The following is a 17,631-nucleotide window of genomic DNA, read 5'->3' as shown; positions in this document are numbered from 1 at the left end:
TGAGATCTGTCTGCTCGCACCTGGCTTAGTAAAATCTGGTTGTAGGTGCTGACGATTCCGTCGTAGCTCATGTCCTGTTGCATGATTTTGAATGACATAAGACCTGTCGTGTAGGTGATGATCTATCACTGTAGCTTTATGCCACTTGCCATCCTGACCATGAAACCTAACGGGTTGACCTGGTTTCAAAATAGGTCTTTCCTTGCAGACTTTCACCTCATGGTTTGCTTTCATGACTTCTTGTCGAGATGACAGTTTGGCATGAATGTATTTCCTGTCGTAAGCTCTAGGAAACAAACAATGTCCTTTTACTGGAATACCATCAAAGAGATTTTTGCCTTGCAGAAGTTGAGCTGGAGATGGCAAATCGGCTGCCAAAGGAGTGTTTCTGAGCATCTGCAAAGATCGCCAGAAACACTTGCCATCCTCATCAGCTTTGATGATCAGACGCTTGACGGTTTGAACAATGCGCTCTACTTGACCATTTGATCTAGGATAACCTGGAGATGATGTTACATTAGTAATACTTAACTGTTTTGTAAATTCTCTAAACTCACGACTGGAGTACTGAGGACCATTGTCAGACTTTATAGTGAGAGGACAACCAAAATCAGCAAACAGTTTCTGAAACTCTTGTACAACACTTTTGCTAGTTGTATCACAGAGCTTAGACACACTAATCCACTTAGAGTAGTAGTCTACAATAATGAGATAATGAGCACCCTTGAATTGAAACATATCACTTCCAATGACTTGCCATGGATGTGTGGGAATTTCACTTGGAGTTAGGGATGCATTCACCTGAGCTCTATCATGTAGTTTGCATATGTCACACCCAGCAACTCGATCTTCAATCTGTCTACTCATACCGGGCCAAAACAAAGCAGTACGAGCTCGCTGCTGGGTTTTTATTATGCCCTGATGACTTTCATGTAGCTGATCAATAAGCCTAGACTGCTTCTCATAAGGAACTATCAGACGATCTTCATAGAATAAGAGATTGTCAAGAACACTTATCTGGTTGCGATATTGCCAGAATGATTTTGCCAGTGGATGGCACTGCCTTCTTTGCTTTGGCCAATCATTCTGTGTATATCTTAAGACTACTTGTAGAGTAGTATATTTTACAGTCGACTCACTATAGTCATTTACATCAGTGTCAGTTCTGAGAATGACTGCACAGATTTCCGGTAGGGGATCGTCTATGTTCAAATCTTCCACTATGGTATTTACAAGGCATGAACGTGATAGATAGTCCGACATGTACATAAATTTGCCTGTTACATGAACTACATCGTAGTCATAGTGCTGCATTCGCATTTTCATCCTCTGCATGCGAGGCTTCAGATCATGTAGAGGCTTCTTGGTAATATTTACCAAAGGCATATGGTCTGATTCAACCTGTACAGTACGACCATAGACATACTGGTGAAAATGAGTCAGCCTAAACTGAATGGCTAATAGTTCCTTTTCTATTTGAGCATAAAGAGTCTGTGTCGGTGTTAAAGATTGAGCAGCAAACTCTATGGGTTTGCCCTCTTGAGTCAAAACTGCTCCCAGACTATGGGAGCTGGCATCAACATTGACAACCACAGCTTTTGTGGGATCAAATATATAACCAACCAATAACATCCAACAAGCTAACATATAACATGGTGTAAGGGCCCTGAAGCCAAGGCAAGAACTGCTGTGTCGACTAGGCAACCCTGATTGTCTAGACACAGCACGGAGGCTATTGAGCTAAGTATTCCGGTGATATGGTGTATATTGTGAAGCTGAGAAGGGCTATTATAGGCGCAGATGGAAAGAATTTGCTCGTCTATTTCGCTATTTATGATATATCATTGTGACAATCCGAATCTATGCTGATGTTTAGTTCCTTGGCTTCTAGATACATTATATTTAGTAAATATTTTGTTTGTGTTATTGGCAAGCTTAATTTTTGTGTTTTATTGCAAGGGCTTTGCAAACATGTCGGAAGACGCACAAACTGACACACCAGCGGCACAACAGCCTAGAGTGCCTCCACTGAGAATTAAAGTTGACAATCCTAAGTCTCTTGATTTTGCTAATGCTGCTACTGAATGGTCTGACTGGCTCAGACGCTTCAAGAGGTTTTGCAATATAAGTGGATTAGCATATCAAAGCAATGAAATGCAGGTTGATACTCTTTTGTACATTATGGGGCGAGAGAGTGATGACATATATGATCAGTTGGAGTTTGATGAAGAAGAAAGGACAACCAGTTTTCTAGCACGAGTTTTCATGAATGTCTTTGCGCATGTCACGCACATACGTATTTTTGAATTTAACTGAAAGCGAAACTAACTAAACGTAATCTAAATATAACAACCACTAGCTATCTCACTCTCCACTCCTTAACACTTCCTTTTATATAATTAGAGTAAGTGCTAATATTAGATTAGTATACTATAGAATTACATGTTTCTGGTTGTCGTTAACAGTAAGTAAAGGTATAATATTATCTGAGGTGTAGTCTGTTCAGTATCTCGGTATAGACTGACTAAGAAAAAGAAATGCACTTGCTATTATACCGTCTTGTCAAGTGTGAGTTGTCTGTCACTAGCCCAACTATATAATTATGGAATGGCAACTCCAAATCTCGATAATTATGTGAAAAGCAACCCAGCACCGCTGGAAATAGTAATGGCTAAATGAATATAAATTATTCTATTCATATCACTATTACCGGTATTTACGACAGTCATCACAAGTTGACCTTAAGTGTAACACTTGCTGTGTTCACTTTTATATGACGTGTACTAATACGTTCACTACTACTTAGTAGTCTTCACAAACACAAGTTCTCAACTTCTATTTATCAGAAGCGAATGAGTCAGGTGTACATGCCGTCATGTCTAGTGGAAAGATCATAATTTAGCCACACCGACAGAAATCAGTAAGGATTGCGAGTCACTGGCTACTTGCCTATGTTGCTCACTATGATATTCTGTCAAAGGAAGGGCAATTCTGTGGTTACGATTTCCAGTAAATGAGCAACACTACTTGCCTGACCGAGCACTTCTATTAGAATTACCCACTGAATTCACACAGTACAAATATTTAAGAAAACAGAAAAGGTTATGCAATCGCACAAAGAGAACTCAAAGGGAAGGTATTACATCACAGTTACTCAAAGTGTCTAACTAAATGAAGAAGCAATTACAATGCACTGAACTCGCAAAGACCTACATAACACATTTTCTAACAGCTAATCTCAAGCACAAATGATAATAACCTAATGGTTTCAGAAAAGAGTAAGACAACAACAATAAGGCAAAACACACAATTGTAATATGACACATACACTCAATTACGGATACGCATAACTACAATTTTGTTCCAACATGAATAGTTTTTTTCACTGTTTGTACTGCTCTGTAGTTAACTTTTGCAACAGAAATATGTAGGATTTTTATGGGTTTTGGTGAATAGATATTTATTATCAACCAAGTTTTAATGCTCTTTTTGCAACTGCTTTTGAACAGAATGCTCCAATCGCTGTTTTTTTATTAGTGTTCCTGGCTTTTTACCCTCCATCTACTAAAGCTACCCTACATGATGAAAATATTCGTTGGTTATAAAAATTTGCGATTTCGCGAACAGTCAATTCCGCGAATTATTAAATTCCACGAATAATTAGTTCTATTTTTAATCACAAGGGAGAATAACTACTGTCTCAAATTAAAAACTCACCGCTAGGCATAAATACTAAACGTAGTTGAGTTCTAAAACCTTTTTAAAATCATTGCTGGGGCTTTGAGTTAACCCCCATTGCCAATGCATCACATTTCTTAACAAAATTATTCAAGGTTGTCACAAAATATGCAGAATGGCGTCATCGCAAAAATTGCCGCTAGGCAGAAGTATCAAACGTAGCCTAGTTCCAAAAAATCCTTTAAAATCATCGCCGGGGCTTCGAGTTTTATTGCCATTGCATCAAAATTCTTTACAAAATTATTCAAAGTTTTCACAAGTTATTCAGCATGGCTTCGTCATCGCAAAAATCTCTCCATCAATCTCTAATACCGTAATTGAGGACGATTATGATTCTGATCTGAACATTATGGTATGTATTTGATTTGCAGTGCAGATACGTTTTTCCATAATTAACTGCGTTAGTTAATTCTTTTGTTTAAAAAACTGATCGCTTTCATTAAATACTTCAGCTATTGTTTTTGTACTTCCTCAACACTCATTAATATGTTTTTCTTTTTTGTGTTTACTGCAGATTGAATGAAATATAATCTATTCCGATTACGAAAACTAGAGACAAGTAGTAATATTCATCAAGGCAGGAATATTGGCAGAGAAGCGACCAGTCAACCTAGACCCCTTCATCAACAACAACTCCTAGATATCGATGCAGCAAACATGATTAAATTATATATTTTATTTCATGTATAGATATATTATAATTTATTCCAAACTTGAGTGTACAAATAAAATATTTCAAATACAAATAAAATTTTACAAACGATGAATGGAGTAAATATAAACAGTTTAGTCCATATGGCGGTTGTCTAGCAATAAAATTAAACTGATACTCTTGATAAGTGAATACTAGTGTGCAATGGTGCTCTCTGACTAGTTATTTTGATAATAGTAGCTCTATAACGCTGTCACTGTCTTGGGTAGATGTTAAAGGCGATTCTCTCGGTACTACATGGCTGGTAAGGAAGTTATCAGAACTCTCCTCGTGGCTTACTATTGCAAAGTTCTGCCGGTTGGCCAAAAATTTGAGCTCGTAAAGGCGTTTTTGTTCCTTTTTAAAACAGATGTATTCTCCTCGTTAGCAGCTGCAATCACTTCTACCTCAATTTCAAGACCTCCCTGAATGATTGGTGATCTTCTAAGAATGACATCTACCACCCTTACAGTCATTGTGCCTCCATGTATGATGGAGAATCTCTCTCTCACACTAAAACAAATAACGAAGCGGTAGGATGGAAAAAATAAATATTGCGTTTTACCGAAGAACCAAAATAAAATTCACCTAATTTAGTAAATAGTTTTGAAAAAACTTATTACTTACTACAAGTTGTTGGTTCATCAAAGGCCTCCAAATCGATGAATATTCGTGAAAACCTTTGAACGCAGCAGAAAATTCATAGCTTAGCATAGTCGACTCGTAGTTGTAAGCTAAATAGAAACCGAAACACGCAGTGTGCGCATGCGTAGGATTAACTCTATTGCTAGCCGCAATAGAGAGGCTAGCAATAGAGTTAACTCTATTGCTAACATTGTTAATATTGTTAACTCTTTATAGAGAGTGACAATGTTCAGCTGCGAATAAATTAATCCGCGAATAGCATGAAAAAAGCAATTTACGCAAAACTTGACTCCGCGAATAAATTCATCCTGTAGGGTATACTGTCATGAAAAAGTAAAACAATGTTTTGTTATGCTACTTTGAACTTGTTTTTTTCACAAAGACATACTGTAGTTAGTCAAATTAAACTAATCTTACAGGAGACTTAGCAGTTTGTCATTAGTTGTAGTGTGCTTACGTAAGCTGAAATACAATCCCAAAGCTTGGCTTGCATTTTCTTTAACAGTTAATATTTTTCATTTTGTACTAAAAAGAAGTTGTATGAATTGATTATATGACCTTCTACTGGTACATCAATTTAGGATAAGAATATTTAGCTGTCTATTTGCAGCTCACTGTTCACTCAGCCCGTAGCCTTGACCTAGCAGATAAGATCCGGTAGCTTGTAATATTTAAAACCATAGATTTTGCTTAGATAGTGGTCTGCTGAGTCAGAAGAAGATTATCTGTATTTGGTTAATTAAAGGTGTAACATCGAAGTTTTTGCAAAGTTTATACGATAACAGCTTTTTCATATTTCAACTTATGTTACAACCAATTTTAAATTTGCTTCATTCAGTTCAGCAATGGTGTGTTGAAATGTTGGTGATGCATTTTTATTGCTGCCTTTTTAATATTTCCTACATGCTTATACATATTAGTTTATTAGTTTGTAGAACACTAGCTACTCAGATTTCTCTTATTGTAACACTTAGAAAATCTACTCTTGTAACCTTGTTATTGTAGTAACTATGTATTCTTTTTTGTCGCCATGTAATAGCATGGGTATTATATGATAACTATGTATTCTTTTTTGTTACCATGCAATAGGGGGTGTATTCAAGGATATACACTCCCCAAGGATAGGCGATGGCTATCATATGGGCGGGGTTTGATGATCGTGCTCTGTTAGGATTGTGCTAGCCTGGGTTTCGGAGCTAACACAATTCTTGCGGACGGTCGCGTTGCCTTGTTAGGTTTTGGAAAACACGACTTGCTGTTATCGTGTCATTAGCTCATTCAGTCAGTAGGCCCCCGTGGTTCACAATAGCAAACCTTGAATTTCTACCATGTAGGTGTAACACCTGACTAAAAAAATGGATCCATGGAAAATAAAACATTTTAAATTATCTACTTTCGCTAATTTTGAAATTGGTAGGTGTCGTAGTATATGCTTAAAGTGGAATATAATTTACCCAAAACCACCCAAACAACCGCCTTTTTTTCCTAGTTTTTGATTAATATTTTGCCACCCTTAATATAAAATGACAGTCTTTCATTGTTGTCACATTGTTTTACCTAGCCAATAAGATGGGACAGCATGCAAAGCTGTGGAGTGTAGTTTTCATACTCAAAATATAAAACCAAATTTGGGCTATTTTACGATTGCGACTATTAATATCACGAATGCTTGTGAATGGCAACTGACTGATCATAACGGTGACAATATTGGGCAACTATATTTATTTGACAACAAAGTGAAACCAACAGATCAGTAAAATAACCACTATTGTTAATAATATTTGTAAATTTACAAAGGGCTTTATTCAGAATATTCAGCACCCCAACAGAGCTCAATCATTAAGCCCCGCCCACATGATGCCCGTCGTCTATCCTTGTGGGGGCTGTATATCATTGGTGTATTAATACAATAACTATGTATTCTTTTTTTTTACCATGTAATAGTGTAAGTAGTGTATAATAACTACATGTATTTATTCTCTCTTTGTTACGATGTAATAGTGCAAGCATCATACCTTTTGTGTTTCTAACATGAAAAGTTTAGAATAATGGCCACCAATCAGATATTGATTTGCACATCATGAGTCATACATTAATACCTTGAGATACAAGCTTAATGTTTTCCAGGACCGAGCTCGTATGTCAATTTACTCGTATTACAAACGAGTATTTCCTATATACTGTAAAATAACTACATACAAGTTTTCTGATTCCACTATTTAAAAAACACCTTAAACCCAAGTTATTACATCTTAAAAACATGTTTTAATAGTTCTAATTCACCACCTAAACTCACAAACTAACAAATACCTATCTAGTAGCTATAATATGCAATAATAAAATATGGCATTATTATGTACAATACTGTGTAGAGTTCTTATACTCGAGACAGATGGTAGCGGTTAACAGCAGTACGAGAGAGACTTGACGGCAACACATTCAGTACTCTACACTTTTGTGACACTAAGTAACATAGCAAAAATTTTAAATTTAACTTAAATGGATGTCGCTTCCAATGCATTCATTTGAAAATAAAATTTGATCCTACGCTAAACTTAATTTTAAATTTTAGTTTAGTTTTTGTTTTCTTCCGACTTGGCTCTTTAGCCTTGCTTTTAGACTCGCGCTCACCTTTCCTTGTAGTTGCTTTTTAAATCTATTTTGCTCCAACAATTGCTCTAAGCAATGTTTTTCTCATAAGTGATCTCTCGCATACTCGGCTGCATCAGGAGCTGTCTTGTACGCTCATATCTCAAATTTGTCTCATATCTCAAGTCAAACATTTGCTCGGAGTTTTCCTTGTATCTCAAATTGCTCGTGTGTCAGGACATTCGTATCTCAAGGTGCTATCGTAGCAACTAAATGGAAGACTGTATGTAGTTAGAAAAACAAACCAAAAAATTGTTTGCTGATTGTTCCAAGTTTTTTATAATGTCTTAATAGAACTTGCGATGTTGTGACTCTAAAACATAGTTCATTTAGAACAATACTCTAAGGAGAGACAGTTAGGAGTCTGTTTAATGTTTTAGGTTCAATCCATTAAGCAAGTATGGCGCTGAACACAGGGTAAGCACAAAGGTGTCTAATCTTCTAGGTCGTGCTGCTTATTTGGTTTCAAATCTAATCATTACACATCGTCGCTTTAAAAGTCTTCTTCATTTTGAGGAGAATTTTGAATGCATAATTGTTCAAAAAGCATTGTAAATCTATTCCTTCTATAACTCATCTTCTAGTATGATTTCCCTTCAGATACTCTTTGAATGTCAAAGCGCTATTCTTGAGTACATTTCAGTATACGTATTTGATATCATCACTTTTCACTATTTGGGAATTTTTGTGATCCTTTGATTTATGTGCAGTTATTTTTTTGCTGAATCCTTTCACATTCTGTGACAGCCTGTCTAACTGTGATCTGGTAGCTTCTAGGTAATTGTTCTTATAGTGCAACTCAAGATACATGAGGAACAGTTCACAAGATAAATTGAACTGTCTCTGACAATATCTTTACCATTTAGTTTTGCTGTTTCAATTTGCTTTTACCCCTGATCACTAGTAGTACTCTTATCACTGATCACTAGTAGTAATTTTATCACTGATCACTAGTAGTACTCTTATCACTGATCACTAGTAATACTCTGATCACTAATAGTACTCTTATCACTGATCACTAGTAGTACGCTTATCGCTGATCACTAGTAATACTCTTATCACTGATCACTAGTAGTATTCTTATCACAGATCACTAGTAGTACTCTTATCACCGACCACCAGTAGTACTCTTATCACTGGTCACTAGTAGTACTCTTATCACTGATCACCAGTGGTACTTTTATCACCGATCACTAATAGTACTCTTACCACTGATCACTAATAGTAGTCTTATCACTGATCACTAGTAGTGCTCTTATCACTGATCACTAATAGTACTCTTACCCCTGATCACTAATAGTAGTCTTATCACCGACCACCAGTAGTACTCTTATCACTGGTCACTAGTAGTACTCTTATCACTGATCACCAGTGGTACTTTTATCACCGATCACTAATAGTACTCTTACCACTGATCACTAATAGTAGTCTTATCACTGATCACTAGTAGTGCTCTTATCACTGATCACTAATAGTACTCTTACCCCTGATCATTAATAGTAGTCTTATCACTGATCACTAGTAGTGCTCTTATCTCTGACTAACTCTTACTCTTTATCACTCACATTTTTACTGTTGGATTTCTTGTCATATTTGTAGTGTCTCCACTTATAGGTCTTGCTGCTTTCTCAATTCGCTTTTTCAGTATCCGATATTTTCCTTTTTATGAAAATCTATTTCCTCTTCTTTGTACTTGTGCTATGCAGACTCCGCCCATCGAATCTAACTAGGGCTACATTCTCTCTCCTCATAGAATCGATCTCCCTGATGCTGTGTTGACTCCACCTACTTCCTCTAGTTTCCTAGGTGAATTTGCAACAATTGCTTTTTTCAGGTACATTGTGGTTTGTATCACAAATGCAAATATTTTCTGTAGAAAGCTCGCTGGCAAAACGATATTCATAACTGGTGCTAGCAGAGGTATTGGAAAGGCCATCGCGATCAAGTGTGCTAAAGATGGAGCAAATGTAACCATTGCTGCCAAGACTGCCACACCACACCCAAAGTTGCCTGGAACCATTTTCACAGCTGCTAAGGAAAGTCAGTATATTATATAATATGCCGCTTTATCAATTTTGCTCTGTTAGCTATGTTAAGGTGTTTGTTTCCTGTTACGCCCAAACACAAGAAACAATATAAATATTTCTACCTTGTAGTCGAGGCAGCCGGTGGCCAATGTCTGCCATGCACAGTCGACATCAGGTCCGAGGATCAAGTTAGGTCAGCTGTTGAAGAAACCGTTCGCAAGTTTGGAGGCATCGATATTCTAGTCAACAATGCATCAGCGATCTCTCTAACAGGAACACTTGAGACATCAATGAAAAAATATGACTTGATGATGGGAGTAAATGCTCGCGGAACTTATCTCTGGTAAACTCTTTTTTAGTGCTGGACATTCTTATCTCCTCGCACATACATCTGTTGTACTCGAGCTCTCCTGTAGTACTATACATGGCTATCTACTCACATATACCTGTTGTACTCGATCTCTCTTGTAGTACTGTACATATCTATCTACTCACATATTTGTTGTACTCGAGCTCTCCTGTAGCACTGTACATAGCTATCTACTCACATGTATCTGTTGTAATCGAACTCTCCTGTAGTACAGCTGTACATAGCTATCTACTCACACATATCTGTTGTACTCAAGCTCTCCTGTAGTACTGTACATATCTATCTACTCACACATATCTGTTGTACTCGAGCTCTCCTGTAGCACTGTACATATCTATCTACTCACATATATCTGTTGTACTCGATCTCTCCTGTAGTACTATACATGGCTATCTACTCACATATACCTGTTGTACTCGATCTCTCTTGTAGTACTGTACATAGCTATCTACTCACATGTATCTGTTGTACTCGAGCTCTCCTGTAGCACTGTACATATCTATCTACTCACATGTATCTGTTGTACTCGATCTCTCCTGTAGTACTATACATAGCTATCTACTCACATATATCTGTTGTACTCGAGCTCTCCTGTAGCACTGTACATATCTATCTACTCACATGTATCTGTTGTACTCGAGCTCTCCTGTAGCACTGTACATATCTATCTACTCACATGTATCTGTTGTACTCGAGCTCTCCTGTAGCACTGTACATATCTATCTACTCACACATATCTGTTGTACTCGAGCTCTCCTGTAGCACTGTACATAGCTATCTACTCACATATATCTGTTGTACTCGATCTCTCCTGTAGTACTGTACATATCTATCTACTCACATGTATCTGTTGTACTCGAGCTCTCCTGTAGCACTGTACATAGCTATCTACTCACACATATCTGTTGTACTCGAGGTCTCCTGTAGCACTGTACATAGCTATCTACTCACATGTATCTGTTGTACTCGAGCTCTCCTGTAGCACTACATAGCTATCTACTCACATGTATCTGTTGTACTCAAGCTCTCCTGTAGTACTGTACATAGCTATCTACTCACATATATTAATGTTGGGCATACTTTTAGCTCACAAGCTTGTTTGCCGTATCTAAAAGTTGGTAAGAATCCTCACATCCTCAACATCAGTCCACCCCTGAACATGAGCCCTCACTGGTTCAAGAACCATAACGGTACGTGGCCCTTATGGTTGTGGAGCCTTGTGTTTAGTTTTTATCTATTGATTCTAGTGCGGTACATTAGTTATGGTTTTCAATTCAGATTAAATCCTTTGTCATTTCTCTATAAATGAGTATAAATGATAATTTATATGCTACACTTATTTAATTTAGGGATGAAACAAAAATAATTTAGGTTTTCCGTACGCATTTCTACTGTAAATCATAACATCACAATCTTTAGACAACTTTAGCCTCACTGCGAACAAAATCAATTGTCCAAATACAGTTATATTATGTGATTTATTGCCATGGATACACATTAATCGACTCATGATTTCATCAGTTTTAATTTTTTTCACATTTTTGTATTAGGAAGTGTGTGAGAATTCTGTGCAAACAAACTTACGTACTACATGTTTAATCTGTAGTTCATATCTGATTGCTGTATATTTGAAGTTGTTTAAATTAGTAATATGCATGTTTTGTTTTATCTAAAGTGTACTGTTTCTCTAAAACACTAATCAAACTAATTATAATTTTTGTTTTTCAATATTTGAACGTTTCGAGTATTTGTTGAGGTAGGTGTTGTTAATAGAAATTAATTCTTTTAATTATAAATATTTTAAGTTTGCTCAGCTTACAAGCATTAAACTGATGATAATAAGTTTAAGTCGGTTTCTCAACTAAAGAAGTTATTTCTTTCAATGTATAATATGTAGGAAATTTTATTTACCATACATGGAGTATTTTAAAAAATAGCACATATACTTTAAATATTATATGGTGTTATCAGCTGCGATTGAAATGCAGTTTGTGACATAATTACAACATAAACCAGAAGGAATGAATTTCGACTGATGGTTTTGAAAAATGGCCAATTTTGCAAATAAAGATGCTAAAGTAATTCCTTCTTGAGGAGCATGTGATGCCATGATATCAGCCATATAAGAATATTCAAAGTTTAATTTCGTCTGTAAATATGTACCCCTTTCAACATTATTATTATTATTATTTATATAAATCTGCTCAATTTTTCAGTAACATTATCTACAGCTATAATAATAATAATAATAATCTTTAACATAAAAACAAGTCGGTGGGTCTCTAACTTTTTTGAGATCTTACTGATTTCTTTTGGATGTATCTAGTGCCTTTAAACTATTATTGTGTACATGGGAGACTCGTCTATGGGCCCACATGTAGTTCTTACTAGTTACTGTGTCTAATGTATGTACATGCGAGACTCCTCTATGGACCCACATGTAGTTCTTACTAGTTACTGTGTCTAATGTATGTACATGGGAGACTCGTCTATGGGCCCACATGTAGTTCTTACTAGTTACTGTGTCTAATGTATGTACATGGGAGACTCCTCTATGGGCCCACATGTAGTTCTTACTAGTTACTGTGTCTAATGTGTGTACATGCGAGACTCGTCTATGGACCCACATGTAGTTCTTACTAGTTACTGCGTCTAATGTATGTACATGGGAGATTCCTCTATGGGCCGACATGTAGTTCTTACTAGTTACTGTGTCTAATGTATGTAGATGCGAGACTCGTCTATGGGCCCACATGTAGTTCTTACTAGTTACTGTGTCTAATGTATGTACATGGGAGACTCCTCTATGGGCCCACATGTAGTTCTTACTAGTTACTGTGTCTAATGTGTGTACATGCGAGACTCGTCTATGGACCCACATGTAGTTCTTACTAGTTACTGTGTCTAATGTATGTACATGGGAGATTCCTCTATGGGCCCACATGTAGTTCTTACTAGTTACTGTGTCTAATGTATGTACATGCGAGACTCCTCTATGGGCCCACATGTAGTTCTTACTAGTTACTGTGTCTAATGTATGTACATGGGAGACTCCTCTATGAGCCCACATGTAGTTCTTACTAGTTACTGTGTCTAATGTGTGTACATGGGAGACTCCTCTATGGACCCACATGTAGTTCTTACTAGTTATTGTGTCTAATGTATGTACATGGGAGACTCCTCTATGGGCCCACATGTAGTTCTTACTAGTTACTGTGTCTAATGTATGTAGATGGGAGACTCCTCTATGGGCCCACATGTAGTTCTTACTAGTTACTGTGTCTAATGTATGTACATGGGAGACTCCTCTATGAGCCCACATGTAGTTCTTACTAGTTACTGTGTCTAATGTAGAGCCAGAAGATGTACAATGCTGCTAATACGTTGTCTTGCTTCTCATGCCTTTGCAGTTTTACTGATCTACGTTGTATGTCTGCAGCATACACATTGGCTAAGTATGGCATGTCTGTCTGTGTTCTCGGCATGGCAGAGGAGTTCAAACAGGATGGAATTGCTGTAAATGCTCTTTGGCCACAGACTGGTAAATACTGGCTCATATCCTGTCTTGTATTCTGATGGTATTATTCATATAGGTACTATTATTAGTGCAGGTTATACTTGTCAAATACCAGTACTTGAGTTATTGACCTGTGTGTCTGCTGTCAAATATCAGTGCTTGATTTATTGACCTGTGTGTCTACTGTCAAATATCAGTACTTGAGTTATTGACCTGTGTGTCTGCTGTCAAATATCAGTACTTGATTTATTGACCTGTATGTCTACTGTCAAATATCAGTACTTGAATTATTGACCTGTGTGTCTGCTGTCAAATATCAGCATTTGAGTTATTGACCTGTGTGTCTGCTGTCAAATATCAGTACTTGATTTATTGACCTGTGTGTCTACTGTCAAGTATCAGTACTTGAGTTATTGACCTATGGGTCTACTGTCAAATATCAGGACTTGATTTATTCATCTGTGTGTCTATTGTCAAATATCAGTACAGGAGTTATTGACCTGTGTGTCTACTGTCAAATATCAGCATTTGAGTTATTGACCTGTGTGTCTGCTGTCAAATATCAGTACTTGATTTATTGATCTGTGAGTCTACTGTCAAGTATCAGTACTTACTTTATTGACCTGTGTTTCTGCTGTCAAATATCAGTACTTGAGTTATTGGCCTGTGGGTCTACTGTCAAATATCAGTACTTGAGTTATTGACCTGTGTGTCTGCTGTCAAATATCAGTACTTGATTTATTGATCTGTGAGTCTACTGTCAAGTATCAGTACTTACTTTATTGACCTGTGTTTCTGCTGTCAAATATCAGTACTTGAGTTATTGGCCTGTGGGTCTACTGTCAAATATCAGTACTTGAGTTATTGACCTGTATGTCTACTGTCAAATATCAGTACTTGAATTATTGACCTGTGTGTCTGCTGTCAAATATCAGCATTTGAGTTATTGACCTGTGTGTCTGCTGTCAAATATCAGTACTTGATTTATTGACCTGTGTGTCTACTGTCAAGTATCAGTACTTGAGTTATTGACCTATGGGTCTACTGTCAAATATCAGGACTTGATTTATTCATCTGTGTGTCTATTGTCAAATATCAGTACAGGAGTTATTGACCTGTGTGTCTACTGTCAAATATCAGCATTTGAGTTATTGACCTGTGTGTCTGCTGTCAAATATCAGTACTTGATTTATTGATCTGTGAGTCTACTGTCAAGTATCAGTACTTACTTTATTGACCTGTGTTTCTGCTGTCAAATATCAGTACTTGAGTTATTGGCCTGTGGGTCTACTGTCAAATATCAGTACTTGAGTTATTGACCTGTGTGTCTGCTGTCAAATATCAGTACTTGATTTATTGATCTGTGAGTCTACTGTCAAGTATCAGTACTTACTTTATTGACCTGTGTTTCTGCTGTCAAATATCAGTACTTGAGTTATTGGCCTGTGGGTCTACTGTCAAATATCAGTACTTGAGTTATTGACCTGTGTGTCTGCTGTCAAATATCAGGACTTGAATTATTGACCTGTGTGTCTGCTGTCAAATATCAGTACTTGATTTATTGACCTGTGTGTCTGCTGTCAAATATCAGTACTTGAGTTTTTGACCTATGTGTCTGCTGTCAAATATCAATACTTGATTTATTGACCTGTGTCTCTACTGTCAATTATCAGTACTTGAGTTAATGACCTGTGTGTCTTGTTGTCTTGTTTTGTGTCTGTGATCTGTGTGCCTGTTAAATTTGTTTCCCGTTATTCTCAATCACTTATATTCTCGACCTATTTTTCTTGATCTGTGTCATTAATAAATGACTCAATTTTATCTTGTGTTTATGAATAACATTTTATGAGCTAAGTCCAACAATTTTTACAGCTATTCTCACAGCTGCTATGGAGATGCTCGCCGGGAAGGGTGTCGATGCCTCTTGTAGAAAGCCCGAGATCGTGGCGGATGCCGCATATGCGGTGCTGTCCAAGGATAGCCGCTCATACACAGGCAATTTCTCTATAGACGAAACTTTACTCAGAGAGCTGGGAGTGGAAGACTTTGATCAGTACGCCTGTGTCCCAGGTTTGTGAAGTCGAGCGTGGCCTGTCATTTGCCCCCCCACTCATGCTTGACTGTACCATGGAAATAGAATGACTCATCAATTGTAGGTCATGAACTTATGCGTGACTTTTTCCTTTATCATTTGCCCCACTCATGCTTGACTGTACCATGGAAATAGAATGACTCATCAATTGTAGGTTATGAACTTATGCCCGATTTCTTCCTTGATCATTTGCCCCACTCATGCTTGACTGTACCATGGAAATAGAATGACTGACTCATCAATTGTAGGTCATGAACTTATGCCCGATTTCTTCCTTGATGCTGCTAATCCGGATGAGCAGTTAAAACATTCCAAAGATATTGACAGGAAAATAGCGGCTGCTGAAGCTGCTGGTGGTGCCGACGGTCAGGCTGATTCTGTGGAGGTACAGAAGATTATGAGCGCTGTTGAATCTCTTCTCAGTGAGAAATATGTGTCCTCCGTAGGTGGCATCTTTGTCTTCAAGTTGAAAGGTTTGTGCATGAATTGCTCTGTAGGCATACATGAGTGCTCATGCATAGGTTGCTGTGTGTACCTGCATGCGTGTGTGTGCATGCGTGTATGTGTGCATGCGTGTGTGTGTGCATGCGTGTGTGTGTGCATGCGTGTGTGTGCATGCGTGTGTGTGTGTGTGCATGCGTGTGTGTGCATGCGTGTGTGTGCATGCGTGTGTGTGCATGCGTGTGTGTGCATGCGTGTGTGTGCGCGAGCGCTCATGAGAGAGCATGTGTAAAAGTGTCATAGCCTGTTATTATATCTTCCTGCATTTGATCGGAACAGCAGATACAACTCAGCTAATGTTGTTATTACTTCTCTATTTATTCTCCTATCTGTAACAGCTATTGATATTACTCTAGAGAAACTGCTAACAAGGTAATTATCTACACTTACTAGATGGCGGCAGCTGGTTTGTGGACATGAAGAATGGAACTGGCAGCATAGGAAAAGGTGACCATAGCGGTGCTGATGCGACTCTAACAATGACTTCCGCCAATTTTGTCAAGATGTTCAATGGCCAACTGAGCAGCACGACAGCATTTATGACTGGCAGGCTGAAGATCGATGGAGATATGATGCTCGCTATGAAGCTCGAGAAAATTATCAAGAATCTAAACAAGTCAAAATTGTGAAAATTTTAGGTGCTTGGTGATACTTCCTTTTTCTCTGACTTTTTCCTCTGACCTTTTATAAACAGACTTGTGAAAACTAGTCTCATCTATGTTTGCTCATGTGTCAAGGGATCATAGTTTATTTACACTAAAGTATTACATAACATATAAAGCATGTTTGTAGCATTTTTTAAAATGAATAATGTAGAGCGTGTCTCTTTGTCACACCCGCGATCAGCTGCTCTCCAATAAACTTCATAGTCATATTAGACTGTGCTATTCGTGGTCTGCTCTACTATTGCCGAGTTCATGGTTGCTCCATCATCGAATGGCTTAGAAGTCATGCTATACGTTCTGACTTGCTCTAGTGTTCTCGTACCTCTTCTGTAAATGAGATATATCTCAATACAGCCATGTGAAAGATTGTCCAAGTTGTAAAAAATAGATGTTAACCAGCTATATTGGTTATCAGAAATTTCGCAGGACGGTAAATGAATTTGTAGGAGGGATATATCTTTAGACAGGTATTCACTAGTTTCCTTTGGGTACACTAAAAATGTTCACGTAGCCTGTGATTCCAAATATATATATTAGATGCGTTAAGGGTTGACCTAGTTTATATGCATTGGAACTCATCACCCATTTAGTGGCAATCCGCAATACCATCAGTATAGTAACCACACTAGTGCCAGTGCAGTCGTATGGTAAGTATTGGTATATAAGAGGAAAAGATTCCCTTCTGACAGGCCCTGTATGTTGATGACTCTGTTCCCTTTCCCCTTTGTTTGCAGCG

At 37.5% G+C, this 17,631-nt stretch overlaps 1 protein-coding gene across 1 annotated transcript; it reads left to right on the top strand.

Moving 5' to 3' along the window:
- The first annotated feature begins 8,000 nt into the window (after positions 1–8,000).
- Positions 8,001–17,233, top strand: LOC137393146 (hydroxysteroid dehydrogenase-like protein 2). The gene is made up of 8 exons (XM_068079576.1): positions 8,001–8,140; positions 9,600–9,763; positions 9,880–10,093; positions 11,207–11,310; positions 13,560–13,661; positions 15,510–15,707; positions 15,978–16,202; positions 16,624–17,233. Exons 1-8 carry the CDS (start codon positions 8,124–8,126, stop codon positions 16,857–16,859), a joined length of 1,260 nt encoding a protein of 419 aa, XP_067935677.1. The 5' UTR covers positions 8,001–8,123; the 3' UTR covers positions 16,860–17,233.
- Positions 17,234–17,631: the final 398 nt, after the last annotated feature.

The sequence above is a fragment of the Watersipora subatra genome, chromosome 1, assembly GCF_963576615.1.
Source record: "Watersipora subatra chromosome 1, tzWatSuba1.1, whole genome shotgun sequence".
NCBI classification, from domain to species: Eukaryota; Metazoa; Bryozoa; class Gymnolaemata; order Cheilostomatida; family Watersiporidae; genus Watersipora; species Watersipora subatra.
The sequence above is the reverse complement of the archived record's forward strand: the minus strand, read 5'-3'. Positions and strand labels throughout refer to the sequence as shown.